Source organism: Clytia hemisphaerica, unplaced genomic scaffold, assembly GCF_902728285.1.
Source record: "Clytia hemisphaerica strain Z4C2 unplaced genomic scaffold, Clytia hemisphaerica genome assembly, whole genome shotgun sequence".
NCBI classification, from domain to species: Eukaryota; Metazoa; Cnidaria; class Hydrozoa; order Leptothecata; family Clytiidae; genus Clytia; species Clytia hemisphaerica.
The window spans coordinates 448,039-466,614 of NW_027104209.1; the positions used below are offsets into that span (position 1 = coordinate 448,039).

Below are 18,576 nucleotides of genomic sequence, written 5' to 3' on the forward strand. Positions count from 1 at the left end.
GGGGATTCTAACGTTCCGTAGAATACTTTTGCTTTTTAAAATATTTTCAGCGAGGAGTTTGTTACGTTCAGTATTATCCAAAATAATCTTTGACAATATTGTTGGGCATTCCAGTAGTGATTTTTATTTGAAAGATTTTTATAAATTTAGAGAAACAACAATGATAGCTGATACAACAGCCGGTGCAGAAAGAATACCTGGCCCAGTAAAGAAAAAAGGAACATAGTAACTAAAGTCTGCAGTGGAGACAAAACATACATACCGTATTACTTCGAATAAACGCCCCCTTTTTTAAACGCCCCCTTAAATAAACGCCCCCTTCGAATGAACGCCCCCTGTAGGGGAGGGGTGTTTATTAGAAACTTGTGACTTATACTTCAATACCAATGTTGATTGGGTTTGAAAAGGAAGATTTTAGTGATTTCTTGTAACCAGAGCAGTTTTTTAGTCGTTGAACCAAAGAAATTTTGCACTAAAATCCTGACAAAAAACTAAAACAAAGGGTAAATTTGTCTTCATATCATTTTCTTAGAAGTAAAGGCACAATACTCTTGGATAAAGAACATATATCTTTAGTACGTATTTCATAATCTCTAAGCTCTTCGTGTTTAGACTCTTACCTTAGTATAATGTAAACACTTGAAAAATTATCAACTCGTTGTTGGCATATTATAAAAACAAATTGCTTATTCATCAACGTCTGAACGAATTCCACCAACTCCCTTATTTTAGATTTGTGCAAAAACATTTATGAAATAATAAAAATAGTGGAAGTGCTTTGTATTTTTGTTAATGCGTAAAAATACTTGTTGAGGCTTTCTATAACTGGCTTTTGCTTGTCATTTAAGTGATTTTAAACGAGCTTTTACATATTGTGGTATTTTTGTGTGAATATTTTTGTTTTTATTGATGGTTCGAATAAGGGGAAACGGCAGACTTGAGAACACTTTATTCTTGGACAAAATGATGCGGAAATTATCGTAAGTATTCTATATCTGTTGATTCGTTAGAACTGAAAAGCCCTTTATACCATGTACGGGCACTGGTACAGAGTTAGCAAAACGTAATATGCTCCGAAGTCGACTGCACCGTTAAACTTTTTGCGAAGCGAATTTATGAGCGAAGCAGTTTTGCTATATTGTGCACGTACCTTTAACTTCTATCCCAAGCGAAAATTTGCTATAAAATTTGCTATATAAATCACATCTACAAACCGATGATTTTATCAAAATGACCTTGAATGGTTTGGCTTGAAGCCACGAAAACTTTCTCGGTTTGGTAGCTAGGACTGCGAAAAATGCCGTTTTAAAATGGTGTACCCTAGCAGTGAACAGTAACAAAATTACCGGAAGCCGAAACACGGACTTAGAATCTGAAGTTGATCAAATTGCCGCGCGGGCGGCACGCATCTATCTAAGCAATCTAAGCAGTGGTTCTATTCGGTTTTTAATGTTTATTTTGCTGTTAAATGGAAAAAAAATAGTTTGAACGGTGACAGAAAGGATCTTCATCATCCCTTGACTTTTAACAGCAAGTATCAAGTATCAAATAAGGTCAATCAATGAGAAGTTATTACAAGTCGCGCGGGCGGGAGGAGTGCTCTTTTAGTGAACGAAACTTACCTTGCAAAACCAAGTGGATATTCTATGATAAAAAAGTACGGAGGTAATCAAATTTGTCGAATTTGTCAAGAAATAAATCAAAACTGCTGAAGAACCAACAAGCCATCTTTGTACATTTTTGTTTTTGTTTTGTTTTTATGTTTTGTGATGATTTTGACAGACGATTCGCGATTCGAATAAAAATGTTCGATCATTCGATTTTATTAAGGCACTGTTTACACTAGAATAACTACACTAGAAGGAAAACAAAAGAGCGATATGCGCAGGGCAGCGGCGGGTGTTGTGCCGCCGTGGATTATGTAATGTGTTTGGGGCATTAAGGCTCTTACGACCCTGTCTCTATAGCGGCTTTATTAGAAGAGGGATTTTTAGAGTCTCTTATTTTGCTAGCAACTTGCGAATTGAGGTGGAGTCTGGATCGCTTCGCAACCCTTATACAATACGGCTAGTATTTAAGTTCTCCTTGTAATTATGGACCCGCAACTACTTGTGGATCGGCGGCTGTTGAAAATTTCTGACCTTTTCTTTAGAGCTTTAACTAGCCTGTCAGACGAAAACCCCTTCGCGTTATTACAAATAAAAGATTTGGTTTAGTCGGAAGGTACTGGCTAAGCTTTAGCGTGACGGACAAAAACTTCTGCATCTGGTGCCGCCCGTCCCCTTTGGCAATTGCAGGACCTACCCTGCGGGATGCTGAAAGGAAAACTCTGAATACTTTGACCTGCAAATAAAATACTCCCCGAAAAAGATTAAAATGGTAGCAAAGCTTTGATGAGCAAACGAAAGTGAAGAAATTCAGGAAGCTGACTGTGCTTTTTGATCTTCTGATCGGTTCTAATGAGATTTATTCTTACTTTCATGTTCCAGAATCAGCATGGGGAAAGAATCAGAAGTTCTTCAAGCTGCTCAAGAAGGGAATCTATCAAAACTTGAAAGTCTGTTCACACAAAAACGATTTGGAGGGTAAAGTTTTTTTACTTTTTTTGATTTGAAAAAGTTTTAACAGCATTATTTTAACAACTCTACCAGGCTGCCCAAAGATTGTTTTTCACTATATTCAGATTTCTTTAAGCTCATCGTATGTCAGGCAGTTGTTTGCTGAGCTTTCAACCACCACAAATTACCTTAAGTTGGTCTAATGTTGTCATCCCTCTTAATAGACCTTTTTTCAAAAAGAGGCCACCCTGTTGAATAATTATGTAGTCCAGCAGAAAAAAAATGATAAAACCATGCATAACTATTACAATATGCATGATACAGTAATTATGCATGGCTCTATCATTGTTTTTATAGCTGGACTACATAATTATTCAACAGAACGTCCTCTTTGTCTATATTCTGACACCCAGTTTTAGAGATAGGAATTATAGTAAGATCAGAATCACTGATAGATAGAGAAAAGATTTTTTCCTCTCTGGTTGTTAAGCAAAGAAATACTGTGAGATCGGGTAACTTGCATCAGTGGAGGAAAACATGCATAGCCCTCTATTTCTATTTCTATTTCTATTTCTATTTGGTTGAGTTGAGGCCTATTCTCGCAACTTTAGACGCTTACTAATGAGTGTACCGTCAGCACCTTGAACTGACTACCCAATTCCCCTGACATGGCATGGGTTGACCCGGGCGAAGGAACGTTCACTTGCCAAGTGCACGTACAGAAGCCAAGGTCGACTACCACTATACCACAGCACCTATATTGCCCTATATTGCCTCGTCTGGTCATTAAAATACTGTAGTATACAAAATCGATAATGATCGTAACCAAACAACCACACACTTATCAATTTACAATTGAATTTCGAGTACCAAAATTTCAAAAAACTTGTGAGTTTTCAATCACTTTCTTAACAACCATTCAAAGAGACTTGATAACTCTTTGAGTAACTTAACTTTTGATTGTTTTGGATTACTTTCAATGGCTCCGATAACCAAGTGATTACTTTGATAAACTAATTACCGTCAACCAGCTCTAACTTGGAACGAGTGGTCGAAACATGAATACACCTAGGCTACGCCATATCTTCCTTCGTATCAAGCCTAAAACTCTTACTCTTCGGGAAATGCACACTGCTCTTGTTTTGAATATTGAATTTCTCCGGATACATCGCATGCGCACTAGGGTTTTAGTGAAACAATAGAGAGTTTTGAAACCTAAGCCAATCAGCTGTGTTTTAAACATTCTTTTATTTGAAATCTCTATTGATAAACTTCTTTTGTTAAAAACTTCTACTAAACGCTATAGACCTTTTTTCAAAGAGGCCACCCTGTTGAATAATTATGTAGTCCAGCAGAAAAACAATGATAAAACCATGCATAATTATTACAATATGCATGATACAGTAATTATGCATGGCTCAATCATTGTTTTTATGGCTGGACTACATAATTATTCAACAGGACGTCCTCTTTGAAAAAAGGTCTATTATGTTTAATCCGATTAAAAAGCAAATTGGGGGCCACCAACAGTGCCTATAGACCAAGAGTAAGGCCTAAAAGCCTAGAGATGTATATTATGTAAACTAGAATACACCGTTTAGTAATGTCAACTGCGCAATTTTTCATTATTTTGACTTTGAAAGGGCCATTCCAGTTTTTATTCGTTACCCCCCAATGGACAACATGGAATTTCCGTAGCAAATTGCTTTCAAGAAAGTCCGGAATTTCCGTAACAAATTTACAAAATACCTATCAAAACCCTGGAATTCCGTTACTGTAACCTAAAAAAATCATGGAACTTCAATACTTTAATGCAAAATTAAGTAAAATTCATGGAATTCCGATACTTTCTCTTTAAAGTTTGCCTGGAATTTCGTGCCAAAATTTATTTCAAAAATTGATGTCATCCATTAGGGGGTAATTTTTTTTCTGGAATGGCCCAAAAACAGTAGGTAGAAATCCGGTTCTCATAAGGAAACCCAGCAGAGAAACGGTAGGTAAAGAACTCCTTTTAATCATAGTTTCTTTTCATATAGATGATTTACAATGTTTACAATCCTCTAACCTTCCACAGTACTAAAGTGCGCATTTTTACCTACCACCTCTGCTGTGAGATAGCAAGACTACTAAATGGTGTATTGTTAATTTCTGGACTGTACTTTCACTTACTGTAGAATCTCTTTGATTTGAGAACAAATTTGTTCTGATACTTAAACCAGGTTTATCAATCAAACTTTATTCACCATGCCACAATCACAACCAAATGCATTCAAAAGCATTTTATAATACATAAGGCAAATACTTTTTTTATTGGTTACGGATCCGCCGACGTTATTTTTGCCAAAATAAAATAAAAATAAAATAAGATTTCAAAAATTTCGATCATATGCAGTTGACGGTATCCTTGGTTAAATTGTGGACCAGTGGGTTTCACTGGTCCATTTGTAATCCAAATAATTTTTTGACCAAAATTTTATTTTACAGACCAGACTACCACTGGTCCACTATTTTCCCAAATTCTCGACTGTCCATATTTGCCCCAAATGCCAATCCTCGACTGACGGTCCACTATTTGCCCAAATCACTGGTCCAAATCCTCGACTGGTCCATATTTGCCCAAAATCCTCGACTGGCCATATTTCCCTAAATCCTCGACTGGTCAACTATTTGCCCTAAATCCTCGACTGTCACTATTTGCCCAATCCTCGACTGGTCCACTATTTACCCTAAATCATCGACTGGTCCACTATTTGCCCTAAATCCTCGACTGGTCCACTATTTGCCCTAAATCCTCGACTGGTCCACTATTTGCCCAAAATATGTCACTGGTCCACTATTTACCCAAATTGTCTCACTGGTCCAGCGTTTGCCCTAATTACCATTCCCACTGGTACATGATTCACCCAAAGCACCCCACTGGTCTAGCGTTTACCCTATTTACCATTCCCACTGGTACACGATTCACCCAAAACCCTCACTGGTCCAGCGTTTAACCCTAATTACCAAATCCACTGGTGCACGATTCACACCACAACCTCACTGGTCCAGTGTTTTGCCCTATTACCATATCCACTGCACAACCCTCACTGGTCCAGCGTTGACCCTAATTTACCATTCCCACTGGTCAAACGATCACCCAAAGCCCCCACTGGTCCAGTGTTTGCCCCAAATCCTTGACTGGTCCACTATTTACCCAAAATATCACTCTATCGTTTACCCAAAAATGTCCTGGTCCATCGTTTACCCAAAATATGTCACTGGTCCCACGAGGTCACACTGTCTAACCCAAAATATCACTGGTCCACTATTTACCCATGTCTCATGGCCCATTATATACCCAAATATGTCACTGGTCCACTATTTACCCAAATTGGTCTCACTGGTCTCACTATTTACCCAAAATATCTCACTGGTCCACTATTTACCCAAATTGTCTCACTGGTCTATCGTTTACCCAAAATATGTCACTGGTCCACTATTTACCCAAATTGTCTCACTAGGTTTTATTGTCTGTATACTTATACAAATGCTTCGTGGAAAGGCCAAAAGAGTTCGAAAATTTGATAATTTAAAAATAGTTGTTTTATACTGGTGGGAAGGTCTATTAACGATATTGTATTTCAGTTTTGGGCAATGCATTATGGTATTGGAAGAGGGATAGGACAAAAAACCCTGCGGGAGAATGCTTTTCTCGTAAGATATTGACATGAGATATTGACAGAATCATAAAATATAAAGCCTGTCAACTCAACTACACCAAAAATATCATCATCCTTAACAGGATGCTGAAAATGTGACTGGATATAAGTTGACACCGAACAGAAGCTAGTGAAGCTCTGAGAGAATCTTTTTTTCTCGCCTACTGCATTTAAATTAGTGTTCAGAGAAGCCCCGATTGGCGTGGCATGATCAAGGGTTTTACAGGCGTGACAGCGTGACAGCGTGAAAATTAAAGAATTCGGCGTGATGGCGTTAAAATTGAGTCGTGGCATGATCGTGAAATCGAGAAATATAAGGCGTGATCAACCTCGAAAAAAATTATAACTTCATCTTGATTTTACTTGACTTCTGACAGTTTTACAAGAACCAATTTAATATCATTGCGTTAAGAATTTCTTTTGCTATACATTAGTTGGTAAAAAATTTGCTCCTTTATCCTTAAAAATTGAACTAGTAATCGGCAAAAAAGGAAAAGCAAATTTTCATTTTTATCGTCAAATCATGTAGAAATCGTCCCATTTGTATGGCGAGCCGTCTTTTCTGGACTTTCATTTGATGAACTAATCAACGCTTTTACAATAGAATTTTCAATAGAAGTGATCGTGAACTTTAACTAATCAGAAAAGCTGTGTTTCCATCTCTTTACATTCCTCTGACTGGTTATAGCTCAAAAGGCACTGTTCTTTTAAAAAGCTGAGGGTCACGCGGTACAAAAAGTTTTGTCTGAAAGAAATTTTTAGACCCGTGATCGACGATTAACTTGAAAGTCCAAAAATATTAGTACTTCAAAAATGAGTTTGCCATCAAAGAGTTATCTGGCACGCAGATGGTGAAATTTTCATCCGACACGCTAAAGCTCTGAAGTGGGTGAAAATTTTCAACATCTGGAAGGTTTAGATTACGGAATTCTGCGAGACCCGCGCCAAGAATTTTGCAGCGGGAGGTCTGGTAACCCAGCCCTTGTTTTCGGGGATTGCCGGGTCCAACCGAAATATTTTTATCTTTACGCGCAAGGGTAGTTGAACCGGATTGGGGATACGACACTTCAAACTTTATACTATATAATGAGTAGAGGTCGCGAATTAAAACACTCTTAATAGTATAAGCCAATTCAGATTAAAATTCGATATTGTAATATATTAATTGCTCAGTATAAAAATAATTCTAGCTCAATTGAAGTTGAGAATAACAAAACAAAAGTGGAAGGTATTTTTGAAATAATGCAAGCTATCTTCGACAAAAAGGTATCGAGCATTCGGGCACTTTGGTTACATGTACCAGTAAATATATTAAATAAAGTACTTTCAGTGAGAGTTATGTTCAGTGAAACGTGTACCAGTGGAAATCGTAAATTAGGTATTATATTGACATTTTGTTCGAAATGTGTAAAAGTGAAGATGGCGATTAGGGCAAACGCTGGACCAGTGGGGGCTTTGGATGAATCGTGTACCAGTGGGAATGGTAATTTGGGTAAACGCTGGACCAGTGAGGGTTTTGGGTGAATCGTGTACCAGTGGGAATGGTAATTAGGGCAAACGCTGGACCAGTGAGGGTTTTGGGTGAATCGTGTACCAGTGGGAATGGTAATTAGGGTAAACACTGGACCAGTGAGGGTTGTGGGTGAATCAGGTGTAAACACTGGACCAGTGGGGTTTGGGTGAATCATGTACCAGTGGAAAGGTAATTAGGGTAAAACTGGACCATGGGTTTTGGGTGAATCTTTACCAGTGGGAGGTAATTAGGTAAACCTGGACCGTGAGGGTTTTGGTGAATCGTGTACCAGTGGAAATGGTAATTAGGGTAAACACTGGACCAGTGGGGGTTTTGGGTGAATCATGTACCAGTGGAAATGGTAATTAGGGTAAACACTAGACCAGTGAGGGTTTTGGGTGAGTCGTGTACCAGTGGGAATGGTAATTAGGGTAAACACTGGACCAGTGAGGGTTGTGGGTGAATCATGTACCAGTGGAAATGGTAATTAGGGTAAACACTGGACCAGTGGGGGTTTTGGGTGAATCATGTACCAGTGGATATGGTAATTAGGTAAACACTGGACAGGGTTTTGGGTGAATCATGTACCAGTGGAAATGGTAATTAGGGTAAACACTGGACCAGTGGGGGTTTTGGGTGAATAGTGGACCAGTGGATATGGTAATTAGGGTTAAACGCTGGACCAGTGAGGATGGGTGAATCGTGGTGAATCAAACGCTGTACCAGTGGAAATGGTAATAGGTAAACACTGGACCATGAGGGTTGTGGGTGAATCGTGTACCAGTGAAATGTAATAGGGTAAACACTGGACCAGTGAGGGTTGTGGGTGAATCGTGTACCAGTGGAAATGGTAATTAGGGTAAACACTGGACCAGTGAGGGTTGTGGGTGAATCGTGTACCAGTGGATATGGTAATTAGGGTAAACACTGGACCAGTGAGGGTTGTGGGTGAATCGTGTACCAGTGGAAATGGTAATTAGGGTAAACACTGGACCAGTGAGGGTTGTGGGTGAATCGTGTACCAGTGGATATGGTAATTAGGGTAAACACTGGACCAGTGGTAGTCTGGTCTGTAAAATAAAATTTAAATTAAACAACTCTTTGTGTACACAGTCAATTTTCTTCATTTATTTTTATTTTTTTTGTAATCACTTTTATTTAAAGTCCTTTATGTGATTGTTAAATTCAGAAAATTGGGATGGGGGAACCTAAGTGGGAACCCTAAGGGTGAACCCTAAATGGAAGCCTATATGTCAGCCTTACATATACACATATCAGTCTTTATGTTTACATTTCTATGTTTCATTTTATTTTTAGTGTTTTTTATACATACACCCTATCTATAACAACATCTTGCACTTTATTCTTTTGTCTTTAAATCTAACTTTAGGAAATTTCATAAAATTTTATTTTATTATTTCCTCCAATTTCAGATTTTTAAAAAGAAAATTAAAAAATTTAAAACATCAATTTTATTTTTATTTTTTTCCATCTCTTGTTAAAAATTTTCCTCGTAATGTCCGTAAACCAGAAAATTAAAAAGTAATTGCCTAATAATTTAATAAAGTATATACTGTAAGTTAGTCTAATGTTGACATCCCTCTTCTAGTTTTGTCACCCTTCTTTAGAGATAGGAATAATTAGGAAGGTCGGAATTGCTGATTGGAACTAATTTTCTTTGCTTAGCAATCAGTTGAGGAGTCCTTCACTTCAGTGATTCCAACCTTCCTAATATTCCTCTAAAGAAGGATATCGAAATTATAAGAGGGATGTCACTCCTCTTGACGCCATATGTTTTTGTGTGCCTCTCTCTTGAGACTTTTTCAGTGTGCGCGTTTGAAGTTACTGTCAGTGTCAGATACAGATCTCATGATTTTTTGCAGAAGAACTGACTTTAGAAAAATCTGTGTTGGGGTGCGGGCATGAAATGCGCACAGCCACAGAAGAAAGTTCAGCTCATGTTTGTATTTAGCCTAGTCTAGTATATCCATAATATATAAGAATTTCTTCTTTTTTGTTTCTAGTCTTTTGAAGGGCCCAAATATCAATGGAAGGGATTCATCTGGTTGCACTGCGCTGCATTTAGCTGCTCTTTATGGAAATTCGTAAGTTTTTTCAGAAGTGCCTTTTTATAGAAAGATCAACTCTTTACAAAAAATTTAACCAATCCAGAAGAATTATTTTTAAACCGATTTTGTTTGATTTTAAGTTTTACCCATTTCTCCTTTGTTTTAAGTGATATACAGAACAACTGAAAACAATAATCGCAAAATAAGATTTATGTTCCCTCAGACAATTTTATCTTCCTATTCGTTTTTAGTGATGCATGTGTCTTTCTTCTCCATAATGATGCATCTGCCAATGTACCAGACAATGCAGGTTGGTTCAATGATGAATATTAAAGACACACTACAATTGAAACCTTATAACATGCTTCATGGTTGCGTCTTGGTTGTAGACACCTATCTTATTATGTTTTCTCATTTATCCCTGAGAAAAAAAGAATCTAACTTATCAATTCTTTTAACAAACACTAAACAAATTTTGCCTAAATTGAGTAGATGATGCTTGTGATACTCATGGTTTGTTACAAAGAGGAATAAAAAACCCTACAGGCCCTTGAGTTTTAATACTATACCATTATCATACCATTAATATCTTTTTGTACTGTCATCCCAGCTCACCCTACTATACCACGATATTTCATCATGATTAATTTGCTGTTTGTCTTTTAGGGAGCTTTCCACTTCACCTAGCTGCATTTAATGGTCATTATGAAATTGCACAGACCCTTATATCGAGAGGACCATCTAGAGCCCAAGTTAACGAAGCAGTAAGAAAGATACTTTGTTTGATTTGTTTTTTCTAATTATTTGAACAAAAATTATCTTCTGGCAGCTTCATAAGATTTGGTAGAGCTTTTTAATCAGATTTAGGATTAATGTTAAATTGAGCTTTTGAGAGATGTATTTGGAACAAAGGAAATATTGCATTTGAGTATTCGGATTCGGATTATTTTGGGTCATGATGTGATAACATGTTAGACCGGGCTCCAACGGTAACAGCCAACCATTTGTAATGTTTGAATGAAAAAATGTCAATGAGTTAGTTGATGCCAGTCTGGAACCAATTTAAAATAGCCACTAAATTAACTGCACTTTTTGCAGCCTTTTGGTTGACTTAAAGGTTTCTAAAGAGCCGTCCAATTTCCAGGTACTTAGAATCGCTTAGGGAGTCACATCTACGATGTCCAGTTTATTTTTGGTCTGAGATGAAAACCTTGTTTTGACCACAAAGTAAAATTTGATGAGATCCGATAATAATTTTGACCTTTTTTGGCCTCAATATTTTAATTTTTTATTTAGAATATGGCAGGGGACACAGCACTGCATGTTGCATCTCAATATGGTCATGAAAAAGTTGTTAAAGTTCTGCTAGGGGTAAGATTAGTATTTTCCTTATCTTTCCTTACTTATATTTTTAAATATACAATTTGCACATTGTATATATCATTATTTTTTCTTTGATTTTTTTTCTACAGAATTATGCTGATGCCTCCTTCAGAAATTCAAAGGACGAAAGCCCTTTAGATCTGGCTGCTCAATATGGAAGACTACTAACGGTAAAGAGGTTCTTTTGCAAAAGTTTTTATTTCTTAATCCAAGCATTTATTTTAAGGAATTCTCTAAGTATTGTTAAGTTTCAGGGTTGCATCCTCTTCCAGAAAGGTCTGGTAAATCTGGGAAAGTTGGGAATTGGGATATCTGCTGGAAATTATTTGAAATCAGTGAAAAATGACTTATACTTATGTGTATTCGAAAATCCAGAACTAGGGGCCGTCCACATAGTAGGTACGCACTAAAATGTTGAAAATCGAGTATCCCCTCTCTCCCTATATACAAGCGTACGCAAATGGCTATACCCCCCTCTGGTAAGTACATACTTTTTCATTCAACCCCCCCCCCCTCGGTTGAAGAAAATTTAGAATTCAAATTATTTCGTTCGGACCTTTATTTCATACATGAAACTCCATGTTTATCAAGAAACTTTTTCTTTTCCTTGATGCTTATAACAAGCGTAAAAGTCGACAAAAAAAAAAAAGGGCTATGAAAAAAGTTTTTTCTGCGTACGTGGATTTTCCTTTGACCCCTCCCCTCCCCCTGTACGCAAGCATACGCTTTTGAGAAGACCCCCCCCTTAGTACGTACGTACTATGTCGACGGCCCCCTAGGTAAAAAGATTAGATGTGAAAGTCACATTGTTTCAGTTAATTTTTGCGTCCTGAATTCTACAATGCCCATAACGCTTCCAGCGTTGGGTTTCCGATTTGATCCCTACTACAAATTTATTGCTATCAGAGATAGAGACATAAGTCTTGAAATATTCAGAAGATTCTCAGTAATATGAATAATTGTTCTTTTATTGTGTTTTATTTTTTCAGGTTGAACTTTTTCTGAACTATGACCGTACACTATGCTACAAATCACCGGTTCATAGACACAGCCCTTTACATCTTGCTGCACGAAATGGCCATGCAGATGTCGTCCGAGCTCTTCTAAACTATGGCATGCCTGTCAATGCTACGGTAAAACCTATTGGAAAGTTTGTCTTTTGTTACTCTGACTCCCTAGAGCATCTGACCTGTCTAAAACATTATCCAAAGCTCCTTGCATGAAAAACAATTATTTTGTCAAAAGTATTTACCTTTTAGTGTGATATGGGTACTGCCCTTCACTGTGCGGCGACTTATGGAAAAACAGCTGTTGCAAAACTACTCATTGAAAGAGGTATGGAAATGTATTTTCTTCTTTGTTTTTTTTTTTCTTATTGACTAATCTAGATTTTCTATAAAGAATCAGTCAGAATTTGTATCACAGTCAAAGTCATAGGACTAAAAATGTATTAAATTTTACCATCTCTTTTTCTAGGAATCGATATTGAAATCGAAGATGATAACGGCCAAAAAGTCTTGGATATTTTAGTGAAAAACCCATCCCAAACTTCACAAGAAATCACTGGTCTAATTTATGGTAAGTTTAATAGTAGAGGAATTGCTTGTTTAATTCATAATTGTCTGAATCCAAGGCTGTTACCATTAAATTAGAAAGGTGTAACGTTTTGTGATGTGATGGTGTGATGTTTTCTTGACTTTAATCTCTCTAGTTGAAAGAAAACAACTTAGCTGAAAGGGACAAATTTCAAGGATACTTCTCTGCTTTTTTCTTTAGCCAAGCCAGCCTCGTCAAGTGATGCTGAATTAGTAAGTATTGTAGCCACCATGGCATTTAAAAAATAGCATTTTAGGTTAGATACCATTTTCTCTGCAAATGTTGTAATCAATTTGATAAGGTTTTATGTTATATTATACATTTGTTGGTTTACTTTCTAGGCTAAGGTGTGAACTAATAAAGTACTGTATCTTAGATTATTCTCAATTCAATAAAAATATTTTGAAATTTCTTTCATTTTTTGCAGAGTCGTTCACCAGCAACTTCATATAGTGGGCAACAGTTTGAAATTGTAGAGCATCCGAAACGAAAAGGTAAAATGCATGGTATGAAATATATTGTCTAGCTAAAATGACATTTGATTCTAAATTGTTCAGCGTTTGAGGCAGTTATTTTTTTTATGCCAAAGGAAAAAATGCTAATACTTTTTTTTAATAACACTCTGGAAAGACCAAAATCTTTCAAGTCAGGCTTAAAAGGTTGCAAGCCTTCCATAAGTGATGCTTTTTGTCACCTTTTAGATATGGACAACCAAGAAATCATTTCACAGGTAATTGAATACATTTTAAAATATTATTACTCTTTATGATATAAAGCCATCAAAGACATATAATTTCTTAATAAATGACATGTATATATATTATACCGGGTGCGCCACAAAAAAGTTTCTCTCTTTAAAACTAATTTTCTAGAAATCTAAAGATTTTAAAAGAACCATTCCTATTTTACTGGAAAGAAGAAAGATAAACTTACATTTTGATGGGTCATTTATTAAATTCGATTAATTAGATCAAAAGTTATGCTCAATTGAATAAAAAAGTTACTTTCTGAAAGTTGAAAATCGACCTATCAAATGTTTGTATTAAAATTGGCAATCGCAATAACCTTTACATGATTAAAAGCATTTTTCAGTGATTAAACACATAAAATTTCGAAACTAAAAGGCCAAAGGGGTTTAAAATCTTCATCAAAATCACTTTAATTTACTTTTACCGAAATTTTCCTCCGATTTTCGGTTTTAGATTGGATACAGTCTATGTAAGGCTGGATCTACCTCGAAACCAATATTTGGTGTATATTTATGAATTCTACCAGATTTTTTAGAATTTTTCAACGAATTTTCTGCCTTTTATTGAAATTCAACTTTCCTTTACATAACAAAAGGTCATTTAGACAGCTAATTATCATTTTTAATGACTGAAACGAAGATAATGATGTACATGTAATTATGCTTCTGTTTAATTTGATAGGTCGATTTTTAACGTTTTTTAACAATTTCAGAAAGTAACTTTTTTATTCGATTGAGCATAACTTTTGATCTAATTAATCGAATTTAATAAATGACCCATCAAAATTTAAGTTTATCTTTCTTCTTTCCAGTAAAGTAGGAATGGTTCTTTTAAAATCTTTAGATTTCTAGAAAATTAGTTTTAAAGAGAGAAACTTTTTTGTGGCGCACCCGGTATTATATTTAGAAAATCAATTGTTAATTATTAAGGTAGTAACTGGATGTTGACTTGGATTATTTCAAAATTATGAGATTGATTTTGTTGCTCTGCCATATCAAAATAGAAGATTTTTTAGAAGGCTAAGAAATAATTTCTTTCATTCTTTTCCATTGCAGCCGTCTGGATATGATGTTGTTCCTCCACCACGACCCAAACCAGGTATAATATGGTATACATATAAGATTCTGTAGAACAGAGCAAATATTTTTGTAAACGTATTTTTAAAACTCAAGAAATGAGAACTTTCTACTTTTTCATTCTAAGTTGAATATCTACCATTATGAAAATTGAAAATGTCAATATTAATGACTTTGGGTTTATTTGATTTGAAATTTTTGGTCTTTTTTAAACTCAAGTCTTGGTCAATATATTTATAATGTTCAAATAAAATATTATTTCAATCTTTTCAATGACAGGAAAGCCCAAGAACGATGACAACCGCCCCTACTCCTTAATAGCTGCAACATCCCTTGACAATGCTAGTGACGATGAAAACAATCTCACCCGCGTACAGTCCACACCAATTGAACTCAGTAGTAAAATGAAAAAGGATATGTTTTTCAGTAAATACGATGGCGATGATAAAAAGAAAAGTGGTCCTTACTGTTTAGTTGGTGAGGATGTTCCAAATTTGAAAACAAAGAAAAGCGTTAAACAGAAACGCACTAGTGCTAGTGTTAGTAGGATGACCAGTCTTCAACCACAAGAAGAGGAAGTTGGCGCTACATATAGTGAAATCCCCGAGCCTGGGAAAAGAGACTCATATTATACTCAAATGAACAGTGCAGATAATGTATATCAGGTCCCACCAAATGCTGATTTTCACCATAACCAATCACCAGGAAATGATGATCTTTATCAAGTCCCACCAAATCGAAATGATGATTTATATCAAGTCCCACCCACTACGAATTTCCCTAAAAGAGGAACTCATTTGAGTGATATACCGCAACCATCAACCATCACACCTCAAGATCAAATGAATATTCAAGAAGATTATTACGGTGTTCCAAGTAGTTTGAGGAAAGTTGATTCAAAAGCTATCAATGTACCTAAACCTAAACAACGAAGTCAAACCATGCCATCTGAAATTACAAGCAGTCCTATGGAAAATTATGATAATGTGAATTTACAACATAGACCTATGTCTTCTTCTACAGAATGCTATGATAATGTTCAAATAACAAATTCACCAATGAGTGGAGGTGAAAATTATGATAATGTCAATATCAAAAACAAGGAGAATGTACAAAGTGACTCTTACTATCAGAGGCCTCCTACTGGTTCTTTTAACTCAGCAGGCTCTACGGAAGGCTTATTTTACCAAGGGTCTCCTAATAGTCCTCAGTCATACTACCAGAGGCCACCATCACTAAGCTCGACACCAGGTGATGATCAATACTACCAAGCCCCTCCATCCAATTTTAAACCGAAGCCTTTAGGAGGAATCAAGCAAAGTCCATCACAACCTCAACAATATACAAGCGTCAAAACAAAAAGTATGAAACAAAAACGAACTGCAACTATAGTCAAAAGAGACATTGATTTATCGGACTCACCTCCTGAGCAAAAAGAAATTTTGTCTGATTCTCCGGTACCGAAACTAGAGGAAAGTAAACAACTCACAAAAGAAGAAATCGAAGCTATCGAAAGAGAACGTAAAATCCAAGAAGCCAAAGAGAACTTGTTAGCTCAAGCCAATATTGATGAACCTGAGGGCTCACCTAAGCCTGTACCGAAGCCTCGTATGAAACAATCACGTACTTCAGAGAGAAGAGTGGAGTCAGGGTACAGGATGAGTGAGACGGCAGCTAAACAACCTCTTGATGAAACGTATGAGTGGAGTAAGGTAAAGTATCTTAAACTTATTATTAGATGCGTGGACACAATTTTTTGTTTCGTTTCAGGGAATGTTTTATGTCTGATAGAGGAAAATAATGACACTCTAAGAGTCATCCTCAAAGTGTCAAAAATGATATAACTTCACATTTAAGTGATAAAATTGATAAATTGATAAAAGCTTTTTTGCAGCTCCTTCTTGCATTTTAGGTTAAACATTTATTTTTTTTCTTGCTTTCACAGATTGATGCATTTTTATCAAATCTCGAAGAATACGCTGGCGATGCAAAAGATCTTGAAGGTATGCTTTTATTTTCGTTTTCCAATTGTTTTTTTATCGAGGAATCCTTCGCCTTTGCTAAACTTCTCGTTATTGGAGGGACATTGAACGACTTGTCTGATCGGAATAAGATATCATTGGTTACTGTTGGTTATCTTATAACGAGTGTAAGTATATCGAGAAAATGTTGTATTGATATGAATGGAGAAAGTGTAAATGAAAACTCTCTTCATTTCAACCAGCCGTGGTTTCAAGGAAAAGAAAAGTCATTCGTGTTATGATTTCTTATCGTGTTCATTTTTAAGGCAGTTAAAAACTTACCTAATTATTATCGGCGATCCAAAAAATATCTGCAATCTGATTGGTTTAAAAGAGTACAATATATCTTGTATTTTACATGTAAAAATATAAATTGACGAAAAGATGTTGTTGCATTGTAGCGGTAGAAGCAATCTAATGTCACTTTGCTACAAAAGTGTCCTTCAACACAAAAAGTGCATTTTTTGGGTCACCGATAAACCAGTTATCAGACATTATTGTACTCGCAACTGTCCGATAACTATTACTTATCGTGGAATAGGGTACTTTTTCTTTTTAATTTTTTTTTGTATTTTCCCTCATTTTCAGCTAAACCAATGTCAACAAAGAGCGTCCCTGAATGGTTGGATTCAATCGGAATGGCTATCTATGAACCAATGTTCCTGGCCAATGGATACGACGAGATCGAATTTATTGTAAATTTTTTTCATTATTTTTATTTCGCGGTGCACTTTCACAATAAATGAGAGGACTTTTTTTGAATAATTTGAGACCGACCACTGTGATTAAGAAAATGCTAAAGTAAATCAAATCATCATATTTTATGATAAAAGCTGTACACGGAGCACCTTGGTATAATATAATCTAGACCTAGTAGTAACACAGATTTTTTTGGAAAAATAATTTCAATCTAAATATTGTTTTCAGAATGGCTGTTTGGATGATCAAGACCTGATTGAACTTGGTATCCTGGACTCTGGTCATCGAAAGTATGTAGACATCAATTATGTATAACTTACTTATTTGCGATGTTGGCCTTTTTGGGCAAATAAATCGATAGAAAAAAAAGATCCGTTTGATCAATAAAGTTAACTTTCTCGAATTGAACTTAATTAGAATCTTTCTACCCTATAATTCAAACAAAGGTCCCTTTAAATGATGAAAACTTGCATAAAATACTCCCTTTAATTCAAATATTTCTCTTATTCGAAGACTTTTCTCGAGCCCTTATAAAAATCGAATTAGAAAGAGTCAACTGTATATTCTAGTTATTTTCTAAGATAAGGATCGGCTAGCTTTAAGCTAATCAGATGTTTAGTGTGGTGCTCTTAAGAGGTCGTTGTTGAGATAAATTTGATGACCTTTATATACCCTGGACCAAGTTTCTCAATCCCAGCAAAGCAAAATCTTTCATCGGAGTTTTTTGAAAAGTGGTACCCTAATGGCGGCACTACTCAATAGCGGTGTAAATGCATCGAGAGCGCTAGGTGTACTTTCCCTCGAATACTTTTGATGATGATATAGCGCCGTTAGACGTTAATTTTAACACTACAATGGCTTCTTTGCGGGTACCAATTCAAAAAAAACTTCAATCGAAGATGGCGGATATAGCTTGGTCCAGGGATATATGATAGTGTCTATGATACTATATAATTTGAAACTTTCTTTTAGGCTCTGTTGACAACTTTAAAGAAGTGAATTCTTAAACTAATTCTTCTTCAGGAAAATTATGGATTCTACAGCACAGCTACCTCAAGTTAAAGTCATTGGAGAAAACGATAATCCTATACCCGATAAAATCGATTCCTGGCTCGATTCTCTTAAATTGAACGGGTATAACAATCGATTCGTTATCAATGGATATGGAAGTATGGATCGAGTGCGCGTTATTTGGGAACTGGAACTAGTGACAG

The 18,576-nt window shown here is 36.0% G+C and overlaps 1 protein-coding gene across 2 annotated transcripts in view; it reads left to right on the forward strand.

The window, feature by feature from the left end:
* The first annotated feature begins 610 nt into the window (after positions 1-610).
* The window catches only part of LOC136815501 (ankyrin repeat and sterile alpha motif domain-containing protein 1B-like), a 35,811-nt gene continuing 17,845 nt past the window's right edge, over positions 611-18,576 (forward strand). Inside the window, exons 1-19 of one of the 2 annotated variants that reach the window (XM_067071957.1) lie at positions 611-980; positions 2,490-2,585; positions 9,794-9,874; positions 10,090-10,148; positions 10,505-10,602; positions 11,135-11,209; positions 11,311-11,391; positions 12,211-12,354; positions 12,481-12,556; positions 12,698-12,799; positions 12,998-13,029; positions 13,245-13,311; positions 13,519-13,547; positions 14,622-14,664; positions 14,922-16,354; positions 16,588-16,645; positions 17,252-17,358; positions 17,591-17,652; positions 18,386-18,575. In XM_067071957.1, the coding sequence (XP_066928058.1) occupies positions 910-980; positions 2,490-2,585; positions 9,794-9,874; positions 10,090-10,148; positions 10,505-10,602; positions 11,135-11,209; positions 11,311-11,391; positions 12,211-12,354; positions 12,481-12,556; positions 12,698-12,799; positions 12,998-13,029; positions 13,245-13,311; positions 13,519-13,547; positions 14,622-14,664; positions 14,922-16,354; positions 16,588-16,645; positions 17,252-17,358; positions 17,591-17,652; positions 18,386-18,575 (2,904 nt within the window). In that variant the 5' untranslated portion in view covers positions 611-909. Of the gene's footprint in view, positions 981-2,489; positions 2,586-9,793; positions 9,875-10,089; positions 10,149-10,504; positions 10,603-11,134; positions 11,210-11,310; positions 11,392-12,210; positions 12,355-12,480; positions 12,557-12,697; positions 12,800-12,997; positions 13,030-13,244; positions 13,324-13,518; positions 13,548-14,621; positions 14,665-14,921; positions 16,355-16,587; positions 16,646-17,251; positions 17,359-17,590; positions 17,653-18,385; position 18,576 lie in introns of both variants that reach the window. The other variant, XM_067071956.1, reaches the window with a different exon arrangement.